At 38.8% G+C, this 16,986-nt stretch overlaps 1 protein-coding gene across 6 annotated transcripts in view; it reads left to right on the top strand.

Moving 5' to 3' along the window:
• LOC139750787 (protein zyg-11 homolog B-like) overlaps nucleotides 1–16,531 on the top strand; it is a 97,145-nt gene extending 80,614 nt beyond the window's left edge. For all 6 annotated transcript variants that reach the window (XM_071665530.1, XM_071665529.1, XM_071665527.1 and 3 more), the window contains 3 exons: nucleotides 3,287–3,416; nucleotides 5,570–5,720; nucleotides 13,903–16,531. In XM_071665530.1, the coding sequence (XP_071521631.1) occupies nucleotides 3,287–3,416; nucleotides 5,570–5,720; nucleotides 13,903–14,054 (433 nt within the window). In that variant the 3' untranslated portion in view covers nucleotides 14,055–16,531. The remainder of the gene's footprint in view (nucleotides 1–3,286; nucleotides 3,417–5,569; nucleotides 5,721–13,902) is intronic.
• The last annotated feature ends 455 nt before the right edge of the window (nucleotides 16,532–16,986 follow it).

The raw sequence follows: 16,986 nt of genomic DNA, 5'->3' as shown, positions 1-16,986 counted from the left end.
GCATGGAGGAAATAATCTGCCAGAAAAACTATCAGACTGTAGAAGTTCTAAGACTTTCAAAAGCTTCCACTTGGGCTGCAGGAGAGAAGCAATTGGTATCCATGAAATAAAAAAAAACATAGAAATTTATCCCATATAGGGCATGATAAATTAATACCGAAACTCAGAGGAATAGTTCATCAAGGGCACCCTTGTGAAAGAAAGTAGTGTTATTAGTCTTCTTTTTTATCATGATATAGGCTGAAAAAAGCTCGAAACATAAGGCTTCCGATATTTCCAAGATATCAGACTCTTCAGAGAAGAATGGAAAAGACTTTCTGATTGATATGTATTGTCATTGAGTAGAAGAGGGGTAAGTATTATGTAAAAGGCCATCTGTTGATTGTTCTCCAAATTTCTGTCAAGTTTCAGAATCCAATGTTTTGAGGTGAATGTCCTACATAAGAGCCAAGGTGGTTTAGAAGTTCCTGGGGAATCAGCCAAGATATGTGGAAAAGTTTAAGGAGTCTCAATCACCAAGGGTGTTTGGCTACAAACACTACTCAGCCCCAGAAACCAGTTGATTTGAGAACTTTTCTAGAAGATGGACTGGGGCAGAAAAAGATAGATCTAGCACCACTAATTTTAGTCCAAGGACAGAGCATATGTTACAACTGCATTTATGTTTAAAACTGAGGAAAAATAAGTCAAAAGTAAGGAATAGTTCTGATGGCGCTAGCCCTAAGGAGAGGATCCAGTTGAAGATCTTCTCCATCGACATATTTCTTGACATTGTCTTTGATCTGGGAGGGACATATTCTGTGACATTGCATACTCCTTATAGATTGAAAAAAATCATGGAAGAAAAGATTTTTGGACATAGCCAGGACTAGAAAATTTTCTGTAAACTCCTAGTGGGGCAGGGATTTGCAAAAGCCTCTGTTCATCAGGTTTTTAATGACCACAATATTGTTTATGAAAATTGATACATGATTTGGTCTGAAATATGGGCGATGGAATTCAGACTGAGAAAATGTAAAGTATTGAGAATGGGACAAAGTGAAAGACAGCCTCAAAATAATTATTACATTGGTAATAATCAGAGGAATCAGCATTGTTCCAAAACTGTCACCAGAGTCTCATATTAGAATAATAGTAAGGGAGACAGACTGTCTGCTGGGAAATATCTGAATAGTTTTCAAGTATATGGATAAGGAAGTATTTAGCAAGATATTCATATCCTGTACAAGGCCAAAACTAGAATATGATTCAAAGGTTTTGTTACATCACCTAAAGAAGCACAAAGAGCTCTTAGAGAAGGTGCATGAGAGGGCAACAAAGATGGTACCAGAATTCAGAGCAGTAATTAGAGGAAAGGCTTTAGATTTTCTGACCCTGGAAGAAAGAAGAGTGCTCTGATCACAACCATTAAGTTTTTAAACAAAATTGATAGTGTGGACAGTAAACAGAGAGTGAAGGATGACTTGATCTCATCCATTAAGTTTTTAAGAGGTGACCTAATCGCAACCATTAAGTTTTTAAAAGAGATTGATGATGTGGACAGTGAACAGTTCTTTTAAAGGTGTAGGGCTAGAGCAACCAGAGGACAACAAGAAATTAAGTTAGGAAGAATGTAAAGAAATACTCTTATATTATAAGAGTTGTGGATGAATGGAACATGCTTAAATTAAGAGGCTGTGTGAATGCTGGGGAATGTTCGAGAGCTGGGGCCTCACAAGTGTAAAACTCCACACACTTCCTATTTAATTCATGCTTCTGTGATTTGTAAATTGGCTTGATTTTTTAGGTCCAACAGTTGCCAATAAACAGGAAAATGTAGAAAAGAATTATTTTCAGTAAATATAGTTTTTATGTATTCCAAAGTAAGCAAGTGAAATTTAAAATGTTTTTGGAACATGAAAAAATTTAAACTTTAGGAATTCTGAATGAAAAATCTATTCTTTATTTATAAGAGCATGGATAAGAAATACTTTCTCATGCCTTTGGTTTTTCATTTGCTTTCCTGATTATGAGTTTGAATAATTTATGACAATAATGTATTGATCCCTTAGCATTGGTCAGCAATGATTGATGTGCTCTTAGAGAACACAGGCTAACATCATTTGATATAGATTTTCCCACCATTTTTTTTTGAATATCCAGCTGACTCATTGTACCATTAGTAGCCTACAGATAAATCTTCCATTGCTAGAAAGACTCTGGGAAAAAATTCTGTTCACCTCAGTGTCCTTTGAACCACCATTACAAGTGCACAGCCACCCACCTGGAGGTTGTGTATACATTGTGACCCCACAGAAAATACATAGATTGTCGGATGACCAAAGCTATTTGCCAGAACACTTACATATCAGTTGTTAAGGAAAATGAACAGGAAGAACATGAGAATTGCAAAGAAATAAGTTATTTGTTGGTGATTTTAGTAGGATTATATCGGGAAGGTGAAAGCCTTCAAGGGAGGTTTCCATACTGAACTTGCACTTGAGAGAGAAGTTATATAACAACTGCACCTAATTTTTTCCATATGAAATTCTGGGGTTATGGAGAGGAATTTGGTAGTATGGATAGATTAACAGCTAGAATGTTTCCAAAGAAAAAAATATCCAACATCCTCTCAACACAGGCCAGCCACTCTTATGTATTCACACACTTCTTTTTAGTGTGAATGGTGTAATACTTATACTTTTATTCATGTTATTCACCACCAACATTGTGCTTCTGTATGAAATCAGAGTTGAGTTCATTATACAGAAAGAAACAAATCCTTCAGTATCATCCCCTCAATTGCCAGCCAGTCCCTAACCATGGATGTTCGTGTGAAAGATGTAATACCTTTTGATGTGATCATCTTATTTACCACTAATGCTGTACCTGTTTAGGAATTCAGAGTACAGCTGGAACACAAGTTCTATAGCAACAAAGAAATATCATCCCAAGCCTTCCTGTCAAATTAGGAGCTGTCAAACAAATCTTGACACTCCCACATGATGCCCACTAATCACTGGACTAGACCAAAACAAAGTTAGTAACATAACTTTCTGTGCATTATCTCTTACTTTTGAATGCTAGTCTATCATTCTTTATTTTTTCACATAGATTTTTTTTTTTTTTTTACCATGTCCACTGCTTGAGGGTTAATCAGTTGCTTTATAGACAGATACTAGCGTATAGCTATTAACTTTTTCTGTTTGGTTTTGCAGTGTCATGCTTTACCATCTTTATGATAAAGATTTTAATATACTGTAATGTTTTACTTGTGTTTGGATTTAATGCCCCCTTTTGTTTACAGGACACTTTTATGGTCCCCAAATGTTGATGTGAGCTACTTTGCTGCAGGAATTGTAGCTCATTTGGTTTGTGCTGGCGAGGATTCATGGAATGAACCAGGCATGTCAAAGGAAGATTTGTTAGAAGAACTTGTAAGTTTTGCTTTTTACAATGAGAAGTCTTGTATTTTTTACCTAAGACCTATGAATAAAGATTTATTATGCACTCAAGCAAGAGAGGCTCAAATAAGTTAAATCTGTCTGTCCGTCTGTCTATATCTATGATGCCTGCACCCTCCTGAAACTCCCTTTAAGGGATGGCCTCAGCAATAGAGTCTTCATAACTGGTGAACTTCAGTGCAGCTTCATATCCTGTAGTGCCTGACGCTTAACAGGACTCTGGCAGAGGACAACTCTTGAGCATTGTCTGCTGAGGCTCCTACCTAATGATCCTACTGATTACTACTACCAATTGCTCTTGCCATATGTTCCTACCTACTACTTCTTCCTCTTGTTTCTACTTAAAGCTCCTGCTTTGTGTTCCTACCTGTTACTCATATCTATTGCTCCTACCATTTAGCCAAAAGGCAAGGCTATCGTGTAGTACTCACCACAGAAAAATGAAGAGTTACAAAGATTGAGCTGTGTGTTTTAAGTTTTTTATGTGACAAGGAGAGATTGTATGTTTGTGTACAGAATGCCAATACTTTATATGTGGGTGGGACAGATGAAAAAACAGCTACCTGGGTCAGAGGAGTGCAAGTTAAAGTTAGAGAATAGATAAAAGCGATGCAGTGAAATGAATGTAAATAGACACATGCCTTATAAAGGCACATGTTTGAGCCTTATAAAGCTCAAACATTTCTTTAGCCTTCTTACTACTTGTAGGAGTATGCTATAAACCTTCTTGTACTTTTGATGTGGTTATCACATACTGCTAAAGCATCAGATTTGAAGTACACAGCAATTTTGTCCCATGGTAATATTTTGTGAGAACCTTTAATTGACCTCTGCAAATGCCATCGGCATATTAGATAACCCCACAATTGTATGTGCAGGTTGTTCTTTATGTTTGAAGTTTCAGAGGGATATACCCGACAAACTTATATTGTGAGCTGCAAGACCTCAATCAAATGGAGAATAGGGGTTTAGAGGTAGATCACAGAATTATCCTTTTCTTTTTTTGAAATTTTTGATGCAATTCATTGTGCACATTAGCCTGTCATGGAAGATTTTAACTGCATGCAAAGTTTTTACCTAGCACCATTTTGACGCTTCCAAATAAGTACGGTAGCACCACCCAGGGTGGCTGCTGTCAACCTATTTTCTACTACACCTACACATCTTGAAAGTGCCTGAGTAATCAGATACCCACATTATATTTATGAGACCTTCCAAAAAAGTGACATGGTGTAAAATAGCCTTCAGTATTCCTGTATGTGTATAACAAAATGAACTAGAATAAACATAGAATCACTTCAAATCCCCACATTGTTCATAGGTATGAGTAAAGAATTGTCTACTGTCAAACATCAGAATAGCTCTCAAGCATATAGATAAGGAAATAATGAGCAAGCTTTTCATATCATAGATAAGGTTGAAACTAGAATATGCTTCTCAGGTTTGGTCACCACACTTAAAGAAGCACAAAGAGCTCATGGATAAGCTTCAGAGGTGGTTTGATTAAGTGATAAATGGGTAAAAGAGAGGTGTGGTAATAAGAAGAGTATGATTAAAGAAAGTGTGCTGAAATGGTTTTTGCATATGAGAGAATGAAAAAGGAGAGATTGACAAAGGGGATATGTGCCACAAGTGGAGGGAACAGGAAAAGAGAGACCAAACTGGACATGAAAGATGGGATGAAAAAGATTTTCCAATTTAGGTCTGAATATGCAGGAAGGTGAAAAAACATGCCCAGGATATTGTGGATGAGAGTGATGTAGTATACAGGTAGGGTTGTGCTGTTAGTGATAAGAACTAGGGCATATGAAGCAGTCTAGGGAAAACCACAGCTTTGAGTATGATGAACATCTTTAATGTGCATAACGAAGAAGCAGATCCACCAAGGACATCTCTACCCTTTTAAGCTAGAGGTGGGTACCCCAGCCCAGCAAAATTAAATCAAAAGAGCTGCATACCACTGTGCACTTGACCCACTCTGGGTTGATGGGGATAGAATATATTAGGTAGAAATATGCTAGAAATTAGGATAGCAAATTGTAATGTTTTGAAGGTTCTCACTAGTATGTATTTATGTATCACTGTTGATTGATGTTTTTTCTTATAATCAAATTTCTGATCACCAGGGGAAAGTGGTGACTAGTTGGGAGCAGCCAAAGGAAGAAATGGTAGCATACCGCTCTTTCCAGCCTTTCATACCACTTCTAACAGCCCTCAATATGCATCAGGTGCAGCTTTGGGCAGTTTGGGCATTACATCATGTCACCACCAAAAATAGTGAGTGCTGAAGTCTTATAAAAAACTGGTAATGATGTTGCATGTCTAGAGAGAAGGCAAGAAAAGATTGCTAATGTAGTAAATTTGTCTGTCTGGAAAGAAAATAGTATAGTTTTCTTATGCTGGTTTTCAGACCTGTCATTGCTTTTTTAAGTTTGTTTATAGGAAAATATGAAATTTATATGTGTGCGTTTTATTTGCCTTACCTCAGTCTCGCCTAATTTCTTCAGGTTCATCTTTTGAAATTCCTCTTTCTCTTTTACAGACACTTCCTGTTATTGCACTTCTGCTCTATTTACAACAAAAAGAGGAAGCAAAGAGAATTTGATATTATTTATGCAGTAAATTTGGCTCTCTTTAAAGAAAGCAGTTCAGTTTTTATGCTAATTTTCAGAGTTGTTACTGCAATTATAGTTATGCAATCTGTTGGGATGAGAGGGGCAAGTGTGCAGTGTGTTGGGGATAAGAGGGTCAAGGAAGTGGGGATAAGAGGGTCAGGGAAGTGAGTCAGTTGTTGTTCGGCAATGATACTCCTGTGGTGGCTGACTCGAGTGAGAAACTGCAGAAGTTTGTGACTGAGTTTGGAATAGTGTGTGAAAGGAGAAAGTTGAGAGTAAATGTGAATAAGAGCATGGCTGTTAGGTTCAGTAGGGTTGAGGGACTAGTTAATTGGGATGTCAGTCTAAATGGAGAAAAATTGGGGGACGTGAAATGTTTTAGATATCTAGGAGTTAATGTAAGTAGGAGAGATGGCCAGAGAGCGTTATTGGATTACGTGTTAATTGACAGGCGTGCGAAAGAGAGACTTTTGGATGTTAATGTGCTGAGAGGTGCAACTGGAGGGATGTCTGATCATTATCTTGTGGAGGCTAAGGTGAAGATTAGTATGGGTTTTCAGAAAAGAGGAGTGAATGTTGGGGTGAAGAAGGTGGTGAGAGTAAGTGAGCTTGGGAAGGAGACCTGTGTGGGGAAGTACCAGGAGAGACTGTGTACAGAATGGAAAAAGGTGAGAACAATGGAAGTAAGGGGAGTCGGGGAGGAATGGGATGTATTTAGGGAATCAGTGATGGATTGCGCAAAAGATGCTTGTGGCATGAGAAGAGTGGGAGGTGGGCTGTTTAGAAAGGGTAGTGAGTGGTGGGATGAAGAAGTAAGAGTATTAGTGAAAGAGAAGAGAGAGGCATTTGGACGATTTTTGCAGGGAAAAAATGCAATTGAGTGGGAGAAGTATAAAAGAAAGAGACAGGAGGTCAAGAGAAAGGTGCAAGAGGTGAAAAAAAGGGCAAATGAGAGTTGGGGTGAGAGACTATCAGTAAATTTTAGGGAGAATAAAAAGATGTTCTGGAGGGAGGTAAATAGGGTGCGTAAGACAAGGGAGCAAATGGGAACTTCAGTGAAGGGCGTAAATGGGGAGGTGATAACAAGTAGCGGTGATGTGAGAAGGAGATGGAATGAGTATTTTGAAGGTTTGTTGAATGTGTCTGATGACAGAGTGGCAGATATAGGGTGTTTTGGTCGAGGTGGTGTGCAAAGTGAGAGGGTTAGGGAAAATGATTTGGTAAACAGAGAAGAGGTAGTAAAAGCTTTGCGGAAGATGAAAGCCGGCAAGGCAGCGGGTTTGGATGGTATTGCAGTGGAATTTATTAAGAAAGGGGGTGACTGTATTGTTGACTGGTTGGTAAGGTTATTTAATGTATGTATGACTCATGGTGAGGTGCCTGAGGATTGGCGGAATGCGTGCATAGTGCCATTGTACAAAGGCAAAGGGGAAAAGAGTGAGTGCTCAAATTACAGAGGTATAAGTTTGTTGAGTATTCCTGGTAAATTATATGGGAGGGTATTGATTGAGAGGGTGAAGGCATGTACAGAGCATCAGATTGGGGAAGAGCAGTGCGGTTTCAGAAGTGGTAGAGGATGTGTGGATCAGGTGTTTGCTTTGAAGAATGTATGTGAGAAATACTTAGAAAAGCAAATGGATTTGTATGTAGCATTTATGGATCTGGAGAAGGCATATGATAGAGTTGATAGAGATGCTCTGTGGAAGGTATTAAGAATATATGGTGTGGGAGGCAAGTTGTTAGAAGCAGTGAAAAGTTTTTATCGAGGATGTAAGGCATGTGTACGTGTAGGAAGAGAGGAAAGTGATTGGTTCTCAGTGAATGTAGGTTTGCGGCAGGGGTGTGTGATGTCTCCATGGTTGTTTAATTTGTTTATGGATGGGGTTGTAAGGGAGGTAAATGCAAGAGTCCTGGAAAGAGGGGCAAGTATGAAGTCTGTTGGGGATGAGAGAGCTTGGGAAGTGAGTCAATTGTTGTTCGCTGATGATACAGCGCTGGTGGCTGATTCATGTGAGAAACTGCAGAAGCTGGTGACTGAGTTTGGTAAAGTGTGTGGAAGAAGAAAGTTGAGAGTAAATGTGAATAAGAGCAAGGTTATTAGGTACAGTAGGGGTGAGGGTCAAGTCAATTGGGAGGTGAGTTTGAATGGAGAAAAACTGGAGGAAGTGAAGTGTTTTAGATATCTGGGAGTGGATCTGTCAGCGGATGGAACCATGGAAGCGGAAGTGGATCATAGGGTGGGGGAGGGGGCGAAAATTTTGGGAGCCTTGAAAAATGTGTGGAAGTCGAGAACATTATCTCGGAAAGCAAAAATGGGTATGTTTGAGGGAATAGTGGTTCCAACAATGCTGTATGGTTGCGAGGCGTGGGCTATGGATAGAGATGTGCGCAGGAGGATGGATGTGCTGGAAATGAGATGTTTGAGGACAATGTGTGGTGTGAGGTGGTTTGATCGAGTAAGTAACGTAAGGGTAAGAGAGATGTGTGGAAATAAAAAGAGCGTGGTCGAGAGAGCAGAAGAGGGTGTTTTGAAATGGTTTGGGCACATGGAGAGAATGAGTGAGGAGAGATTGACCAAGAGGATATATGTGTCGGAGGTGGAGGGAACGAGGAGAAGAGGGAGACCAAATTGGAGGTGGAAAGATGGAGTGAAAAAGATTTTGTGTGATCGGGGCCTAAACATGCAGGAGGGTGAAAGGAGGGCAAGAAATAGAGTGAATTGGAGTCATGTGGTATACAGGGGTTGACGTGCTGTCAGTGGATTGAAGCAAGGCATGTGAAGCGTCTGGGGTAAACCATGGAAAGCTGTGTAGGTATGTATATTTGCGTGTGTGGACGTGTGTATGTACATGTGTATGGGGGGGGGTTGGGCCATTTCTTTCGTCTGTTTCCTTGCGCTACCTCGCAAACGCGGGAGACAGCGACAAAGTATAAAAAAAAAAAAAAAAAAAAAAGGAGTTAACTTAGCACGAATGGAACCATGGAAGCAGAAGTGAGTCACAGGGTGGGGGATGGGGCAAAGGTTCTGGGACTAATGAGGAATGTGTGGAAGGAGAGAACATTATCTTGGAGAGCAAAAGTGATTATGTTTGAAGGAATAGTAGTTCCAAAAATGTTATATGGTTGCAAGGCATGGGCTATAGATAGGGTTGTACGGAGGAGGGTGGATGTGTTGGAAATGAAATGTTTAATGACAATATGTGGTGTAATGTGGTTTGATCGAGTAAGTAATGAGAGGGTAAGAGACGTGTGGAATTAAAGGAGTATGGTTGAAAGAGCAGAAGAGGGTGTATTGAAATGGTTTGGACATATGGGGAGATTGAGTGAGGGAAGATTGACAAAGAGGATGTATGTGTCACAGGTGAAGGGAACGAGGAGAAACAGGAAACTTAATTGGAGGTGGAAGGATGGAGTGAAAAAGATTTTGAGCTATCGGGGCCTTAACATACAGGAGCGTGAGAGGCATGCAAGGAATAGAGTGAACTGGAACATGTGGTATACTGGGGTTGACATGCTGTCAGTTGACTGAACCAGGGCATGTAAAGTGTCTGGGGTAAACAATGGAAAGGTCTCTGGGGCCTAGATGTGGAAAGGGAACTGTGGTTTCGATGCATTACACATGACAGCTAGAGACTGAGTGTGAATGAATGTGACCTTTTTTGTCTGTTTTCCTGGCACTACTCTGCTGAAGCGGGGGAGGTAGCAACGCTGTTTCTTGTGTGGCGGGGTAGTGACAGGAATGGATGAAGGCAAGCAAGTATGAATATGTGCATGAGTGTGTATATGTATATGTTGATATGTATATTTATGTATATGTGCATGTATAGGTGTTTATGTATATATTTATATATGTGTATATGAGTGGATGGGCCATTCTTCATTTGTTTCCTGGGGCTACCTTGCTGACACGGGAAACAGTGATAAAGTATAATAGATGAATAGATAATAGATGTGCTACATGAATGTATATTCTTGGAACTTAACAATATATATTGATATTAGACTATTAATTGACATGCATATTTTCTATCAGTGACAGCTCTACTCCTTGTGATTGATATCAGAACACCTGATGACTTCTGTGTTCTCTTATATCATTTTCCTAAAGCCATGATAATTGTAAAAATGTCATTCTTACATTTTAAGCTTTTCAAACTTTTGTGTATTACATCCATATAATCTTCCATACTCTTAACTTCTCTGTCAAACATGAATTCACCTACTTTTCCTTGGAGTCTTGGCTATCATATTTCTAAGCTTTTGACATTCTTTCACATTGCATTTATTGATTCCTCTATATTATGTTCTGACTATATTCCAGAATCATATGTCTTTCTGAAATACATATCTTTGCCTCACTTTTGTGTTCACACTCATTTTGTAAAGCTATTTTCCATACTTGTAAACATTGCAAAGATGAATGTGTATAACCTAGTAGAGTGAGAAAGTCGTTGCAGAAGAAAATCAGACTGCTTAACAGAGTGATTATCTTTCTGCAACCATCTTGATCATACCAATTCCTAATCATTTCTTTAGGCATAGACCTGCCAGGCTGCAGACAACCAAGTAACCTCTTCAGTCAGACATGTATAAGCTATGGAGAAGCAGAAAGTGGGTGCTGTTGTTAGAATTGAAAATATTTTGTGGCATCCTTCTCTCATGGAATAAAGGGGTTGATTCACACTGGCTGTACCTGGACTATTACTTTTTTTTCTTTTAGAACTGAGAATGGAATCATTTGTGAACTCTAGGAATTTTTGATCATTATTAAGATCTTAAGCTTTAAAACCACATAGGCTTTATGGGCCTTTCAGTCTCAGGGGGTTCCAAGGTTCATAAGTGACAAATGTTTACCAGTTTTGTCAAACTACTCAGGCACAAATGTAGGAGTCATAAGAATTAGATTTGGCTCATAATCTAATAATGAGGATGTATAAGCCAAATTTTTTGAGAATTGCTGTGCTCTGCAGCTCAGATTCCATTGTCTAGAATTAATAGAAATCTTGATGCAGTAACTTGATAGCCTTTGAGTGAGATATGTTGCTAGATCTTTGATATCAAATATACAGATATGATTGAAGGAATAGTAGTTCCTACAATATCATATGGTTGTGAGGCATAGGCTATTGATAGGGTTTTACAGAGGAGGGTCGATGTGTTGGAAATGGAATGTGTGAGGACAATATGTGGTGTGAGGTGGTTTGATCGAGTGATTAATGAAATAGTAAGAGAGATGTGTGGGAATAAAAAGAGTGTGGTTAAGAGAGCAGAAGAGGGTGTGTTGAAATGGTTTGGACATATGGAAAGAATGAGTGAAGAAAGATTGACAAAGAGGATATATGTATCACAGGTGGAGGGAACAAGAAGTGGGAGACTAAATTTGAGGTGGAAGGATGGAGTGAAAAAGATTTTGAGCGATCAGGGCCTGAACGTACCAGAGGGTGAAAGGCATGCAGGGAATAGAGTGAATTGCAATGATGTGGTATACCGGGGTTGACATGCTGTCAATAGACTGAACTAGGGCATGTGAAACATCAGGGGTAAACCATGAAAAGATGTGTGATACCTGGATGTAGATAGGGGGCTGTGGTTTTGGTGCATTACACATTACTGCTAGAGACCAAGTGTGGACAAATGTGGCCTTTTTTGTATGTTTTCCTGGCACTATCTCGCTGAAGCAGAGGGTAGCAATGGTGTTCCCTGTTGGGTGTGTTAGCCCCAGGAATGGATGAAAGCAAGTATGAATATGTATATGTGTATAAATGTGTATGTATATGTTATGTTTTTTTTTTTTTTTTTTTTTTTTTTTTTTTGCTGTCTCCCGCGTTTGCGAGGTAGCGCAAGGAAACAGACGAAAGAAATGGCCCAACCCACTCCCATACACATGTATATACATACGTCCACACACGCAAATATACATACCTACACAGCTTTCCATGGTTTACCCCAGACGCTTCACATGCCCTGATTCAATCCACTGACAGCACGTCAGCCCCGGTATACCACATCGATCCAATTCACTCTATTCCTTGCCCTCCTTTCACCCTCCTGCATGTTCAGGCCCCGATCACACAAAATCTTTTTCACTCCATCTTTCCACCTCCAATTTGGTCTCCCACTTCTCCTCGTTCCCTCCACCTCCGACACATATATCCTCTTGGTCAATCTTTCCTCACTCATTCTCTCCATGTGCCCAAACCATTTCAAAACACCCTCTTCTGCTCTCTCAACCACGCTCTTTTTATTTCCACACATCTCTCTTACCCTTACGTTACTTACTCGATCAAACCACCTCACACCACACACTGTCCTCAAACATCTCATTTCCAGCACATCCATCCTTCTGCACACAACTCTATCCATAGCCCACGCCTCGCAACCATACAACATTGTTGGAACCACTATTCCTTCAAACATACCCATTTTTGCTTTCCGAGATAATGTTCTCGACTTCCACACATTCTTCAAGGCTCCCAGGATTTTCGCCCCCTCCCCCACCCTATGATCCACTTCCGCTTCCATGGTTCAATCCGCTGCCAGATCCACTCCCAGATATCTAAAACACTTTACTTCCTCCAGTTTTGCTCCATTCAAACTTACCTCCCAATTGACTTGACCCTCAACCCTACTGTACCTAATAACCTTGCTCTTATTCACATTTACTCTTAACTTTCTTCTTTCACACACTTTACCAAACTCAGTCACCAGCTTCTGCAGTTTCTCCCATGAATCAGCCACCAGCGCTGTATCATCAGCAAACAACAACTGACTCACTTCCCAAGCTCTCTCATCCCCAACAGACTTCATACTTGCCCCCCTTTCCAAAACTCTTGCATTTACCTCCCTAACAACCCCATCCATAAACAAATTAAACAACCATGGAGACATCACACACCCCTGCCGCAAACCTACATTCACTGAGAACCAATCACTTTCCTCTCTTCCTACACGTACACATGCCTTACATCCTCGATAAAAACTTTTCACTGCTTCTAACAACTTGCCTCCCACACCATATTTTCTTAATACCTTCCACAGAGCATCTCTGTCAACTCTTATCATATGCCTTCTCCAGATCCATAAATGCTACATACAAATCCATTTGCTTTTCTTAGTATTTCTCACATACATTCTTCAAAGCAAACACCTGATCCACACATGATATGTATATGTATGTACATGTGCCTGTATGGACAATCAGCAAGGAAATGGCAGTCAAATATAATGAAAATACCTATGTTATATGTTATACATGATAAATAGGATAACAGGTTTTTCTTTCAGAAGATTGCATTATTATTGTTAGTACATGCATGCCAAGAGTTGTAGGGTTTACCTGTTCATGAGTTTAGTTGAGAACCCATGAGAGTCTTTTTCCTTATATTTATGCTTACATTTTCTAAAGAATTAGAACTAGAATGAATTTTCTAGGTATTTAATTTTCTTGAAAAATTCTAAGGCCTTAACTGCCTCTCAAAAAGATTGCCAGCTCGTTGTCTTTCATCTGTGGCTATCAGAATAATTAGATGGTTTGATAGTTTTGTTGGCTGCATTTGGGCATGTTTTCACCTGAGACCAAATTGCTTGGTAATCAGGCTAATATGAGATTGAAATAGTGGAGTCATGTCACCTTGGCAAGTGCTTTAAGTAAGGTAAAGAATAGGTAACCATAATGTTAGATCATTTGCCTTTGTTTCAAATGTTTTTTGCTGCCTTTCACTTCAGGCAGTTCACAGACATGTTGCTTCTTGATTTATACATTGGTTCAGTGCAGGAAATTTTTATATAAAACATTTATTATTTTCAAAATTAGTTGTAACAGAGAGTCGTCTGTACTTTTTCAGGTAAACGTTACTGTCATATGTTGGTTCGTGAGGGTGTTGACGATGTCCTTCGAAAATTGGTTTCATTGCCAGCTTCGAATGCTTCAGTGCGGGAACTTGCTGGGAAGGTTGTAGATGTGCTCCAAGAACATGGCTTCACCAAAAATTTATAATACATGTACTTACTGCTAGAAGAAAACATCAGTCTTGTATGAGACAGTGTTTGATATGTATATTTTAAGATCTTGTTCATTTTGTTATGTACAGTATTAATGTTATCCAAATTATTTTAATTTATTTTTAATTATGATATTTACCCCGAAGTTATTTCTGTTAAGCATATATTCCCTTCCAAAGGTAAAACTATAATGAAGTCTAAGCAAAAAATATTTGAATGTATTATTGGTATATCCACTTAATGTTTGGATACATATGTTGTATATTTACATTTTAAACACTATGCCGTCATTCTGGTTTAGCCAGGAAATTTTTTTTCTCATCTTTGAAAAAATCCTTTTTGGAAACTGTATATATATATTTATATATGTATTTCATTTGCGTATCTTAAAAAATAAGTATACACATAAACATAAAAATGTACATGTGCACGTAAACACACAGGTACATACACACTTCTTTACAAGTAGTGCCATGGAGATTGAACTTATCAAATATGGTATACTAATTGGAAAAGTGATCCTGCTTTATTTGAATTTGACTACATGGTTCTGTAGCACACAAGAGAGGGTTTGGAAGAGAGATAGGACTCAAATAGGAAATATAACCAAAATAACTTCTTTGAGTGTATAGATTAGGAAAGGGTATTCAGCATCCAAAATATAGGCCCGTGCTATATATGGGTCTGTGAAATCTGCAATGAAGGAGTCAGAAGATGGGTACCATTACATGCAAATAGAGGAAAAGAGTTGAAAAAGAGAGAGGCATGATTCAATATAGAATGCCAGAAAGGCAAACAACTTAGAGACATACTATGGAGGAGACATTGAGATGTACTATGAAGGAGACATTGAGATGTACTATGAAGGAGGCATAGATGACACTGTAGTTGACCAACATTTGAAAGGTACAAGATGGCAAGAAATGAATATTGCAGGATAAGAAGGGAGGAGCAGAGATACTTTTAAAGGAATTTTATTGTCAAGGCTAAAGACAATTCAAATACTTGAAATGTGTGAGAAGCTGAATGGTAAGTTCAAAAATGCTTTCACACAAGGGCCCCAACTTTGGCAAGATTACATAGGGAGGGAGTCTTGGAAGTTATTGAAAGTGGTAGAAAAAACATAAGGTGTTAGATCTACTTTACCCAAATATGGCTTATGGTCCTAATGAAGTCTCTCCATTTCTGCTCAAAGAATGTGCAGAGATGCTTGCTAGACCATTTGAAATATTGTTCATTAGGTCACTAGAGAAATGCATAGTTCCAAGTCTATGTTTTTGAAAAATGTAAATAGGAAATTGCACTGAATAATAAACCAATTTTCTTAACAAGTGTGGCCAGTAAAACACTGAAAAAGGTGATCAGAAAGCAAATGGATGACTACTTGAGTAACAAAGGAGAAAGAACCTACTTGAAGACAATATGGATTTAGGGAAAGGGAATCATGCATTGCAAATCTCTTGGACTTGTGAGCAACTTGTGACCACTACATGGGAGGTTCAATAAGAAGACATGAGTAAGAGGTCAATTTATACACTGGACAAGATTAATGGAAGGGAGCAAAGGATGCAGTATAGAGGAGCTTTTTTGAAATGGGTTAGAGTCACCAGTGACATGTCACAGGGCTTGGGCCCTCTGCCATTTTCAGTATATGTAAATTAATTGCCTAATGGACTTTTTCCTTAACATGATTACTAATGATTGCAAGGTCATGGGAAAAGTAAAGATTAATGATGCCTTGCATCAGCTTACTTGAACAGACTCCAAAGGTGGTCTGATGAATGATCGATGAGATTTTACCTGAATAAGTGCAGAGTTATTGGATATAGGACATGGTGAAAGAAAGCTTCATTGTGATTATTACTTAAAGAGACTTAGGGGTCAAAATTGTGCTTAACCGACTGCTAAATCACATCAGAAGAATTTTAAAGGGAGCAACTTCTTTGTTGGCAAATATTAGTATTGCATTTAACAAAATATTTGGTGAACTAGTCATGGCATAAGTTAATGAAAAATTAGTTTATGCCTTTCAAGTCTGGTTACCACACCTAAGAAGCACAAAAATTTCATTTTGAGTCTAGAGGAGGGCATCAAAGAGGTATTTGAATTAAGACAGATGAGCTACAATGAGGGGTAGAGGGTTTCAGATTTGCACATTATGGAGGAAAGAGATGAGACGACCTGATAACAACCTTCAAATTGTAAATCATTTGATAGCATCAGGCGAATAGTACCTTCATGAAATGCAAAGACAGAATCACCAGAGGCCATTACATGAAGCAAAGGCTTGTTATAAAGGTCATAGAGATGTGCTGTTTTACTTTAAAGATGGTGTATGGTGGGAAGCAATGAAACTGTGAATGCTGATAGTATATAAAGATTTGAAAATCTTAATGATGGTTAAAAAAAAAAAGAAAGACCAAGAGATGAGGTCTCATAAGTCTGGAACAGTCTTCCTGTACTATACACATAGGTAAGGACATATGAACATATTCTCCTTCAGCATGGAGTATTATAGCCAGACAATGTCAAGGCAGATTAGAAAATAAAAACCTGCCCAACATAAAGAGTATGACAGGATTTACATCCTAAAAGGAAGACAAAGAGAAGAACAATAAATTCATATGGGAAAACAACCAGGAGGGAAAAAGGCAGGTGCAAAATGAGACCATGCCATAGGCAGGTCACCCATACCAAGTACGTCAGGCAGTGGGAGAGTTAAGTTTAAAAGTGGTGTATGCATATGCAGGCACTCTGGTAGTAAATGGTAAAACTAGGAATTAAATGATGATTGCATGCACGGGAGAGAGTGAAATGGAGCATTATGGTGTACAGGGGGTGATCACGTGTCACTGGATTGAACAACTGGTGTATGACAGCACAACGTAATACAAAATGGGAAATGTACCATCTAGAAAGAAGTGCAT

This window comes from Panulirus ornatus, chromosome 10 (genome assembly GCF_036320965.1).
Source record: "Panulirus ornatus isolate Po-2019 chromosome 10, ASM3632096v1, whole genome shotgun sequence".
Classification (NCBI taxonomy): domain Eukaryota; kingdom Metazoa; phylum Arthropoda; class Malacostraca; order Decapoda; family Palinuridae; genus Panulirus; species Panulirus ornatus.
This window is presented reverse-complemented; position numbering and strand designations above follow the sequence as displayed.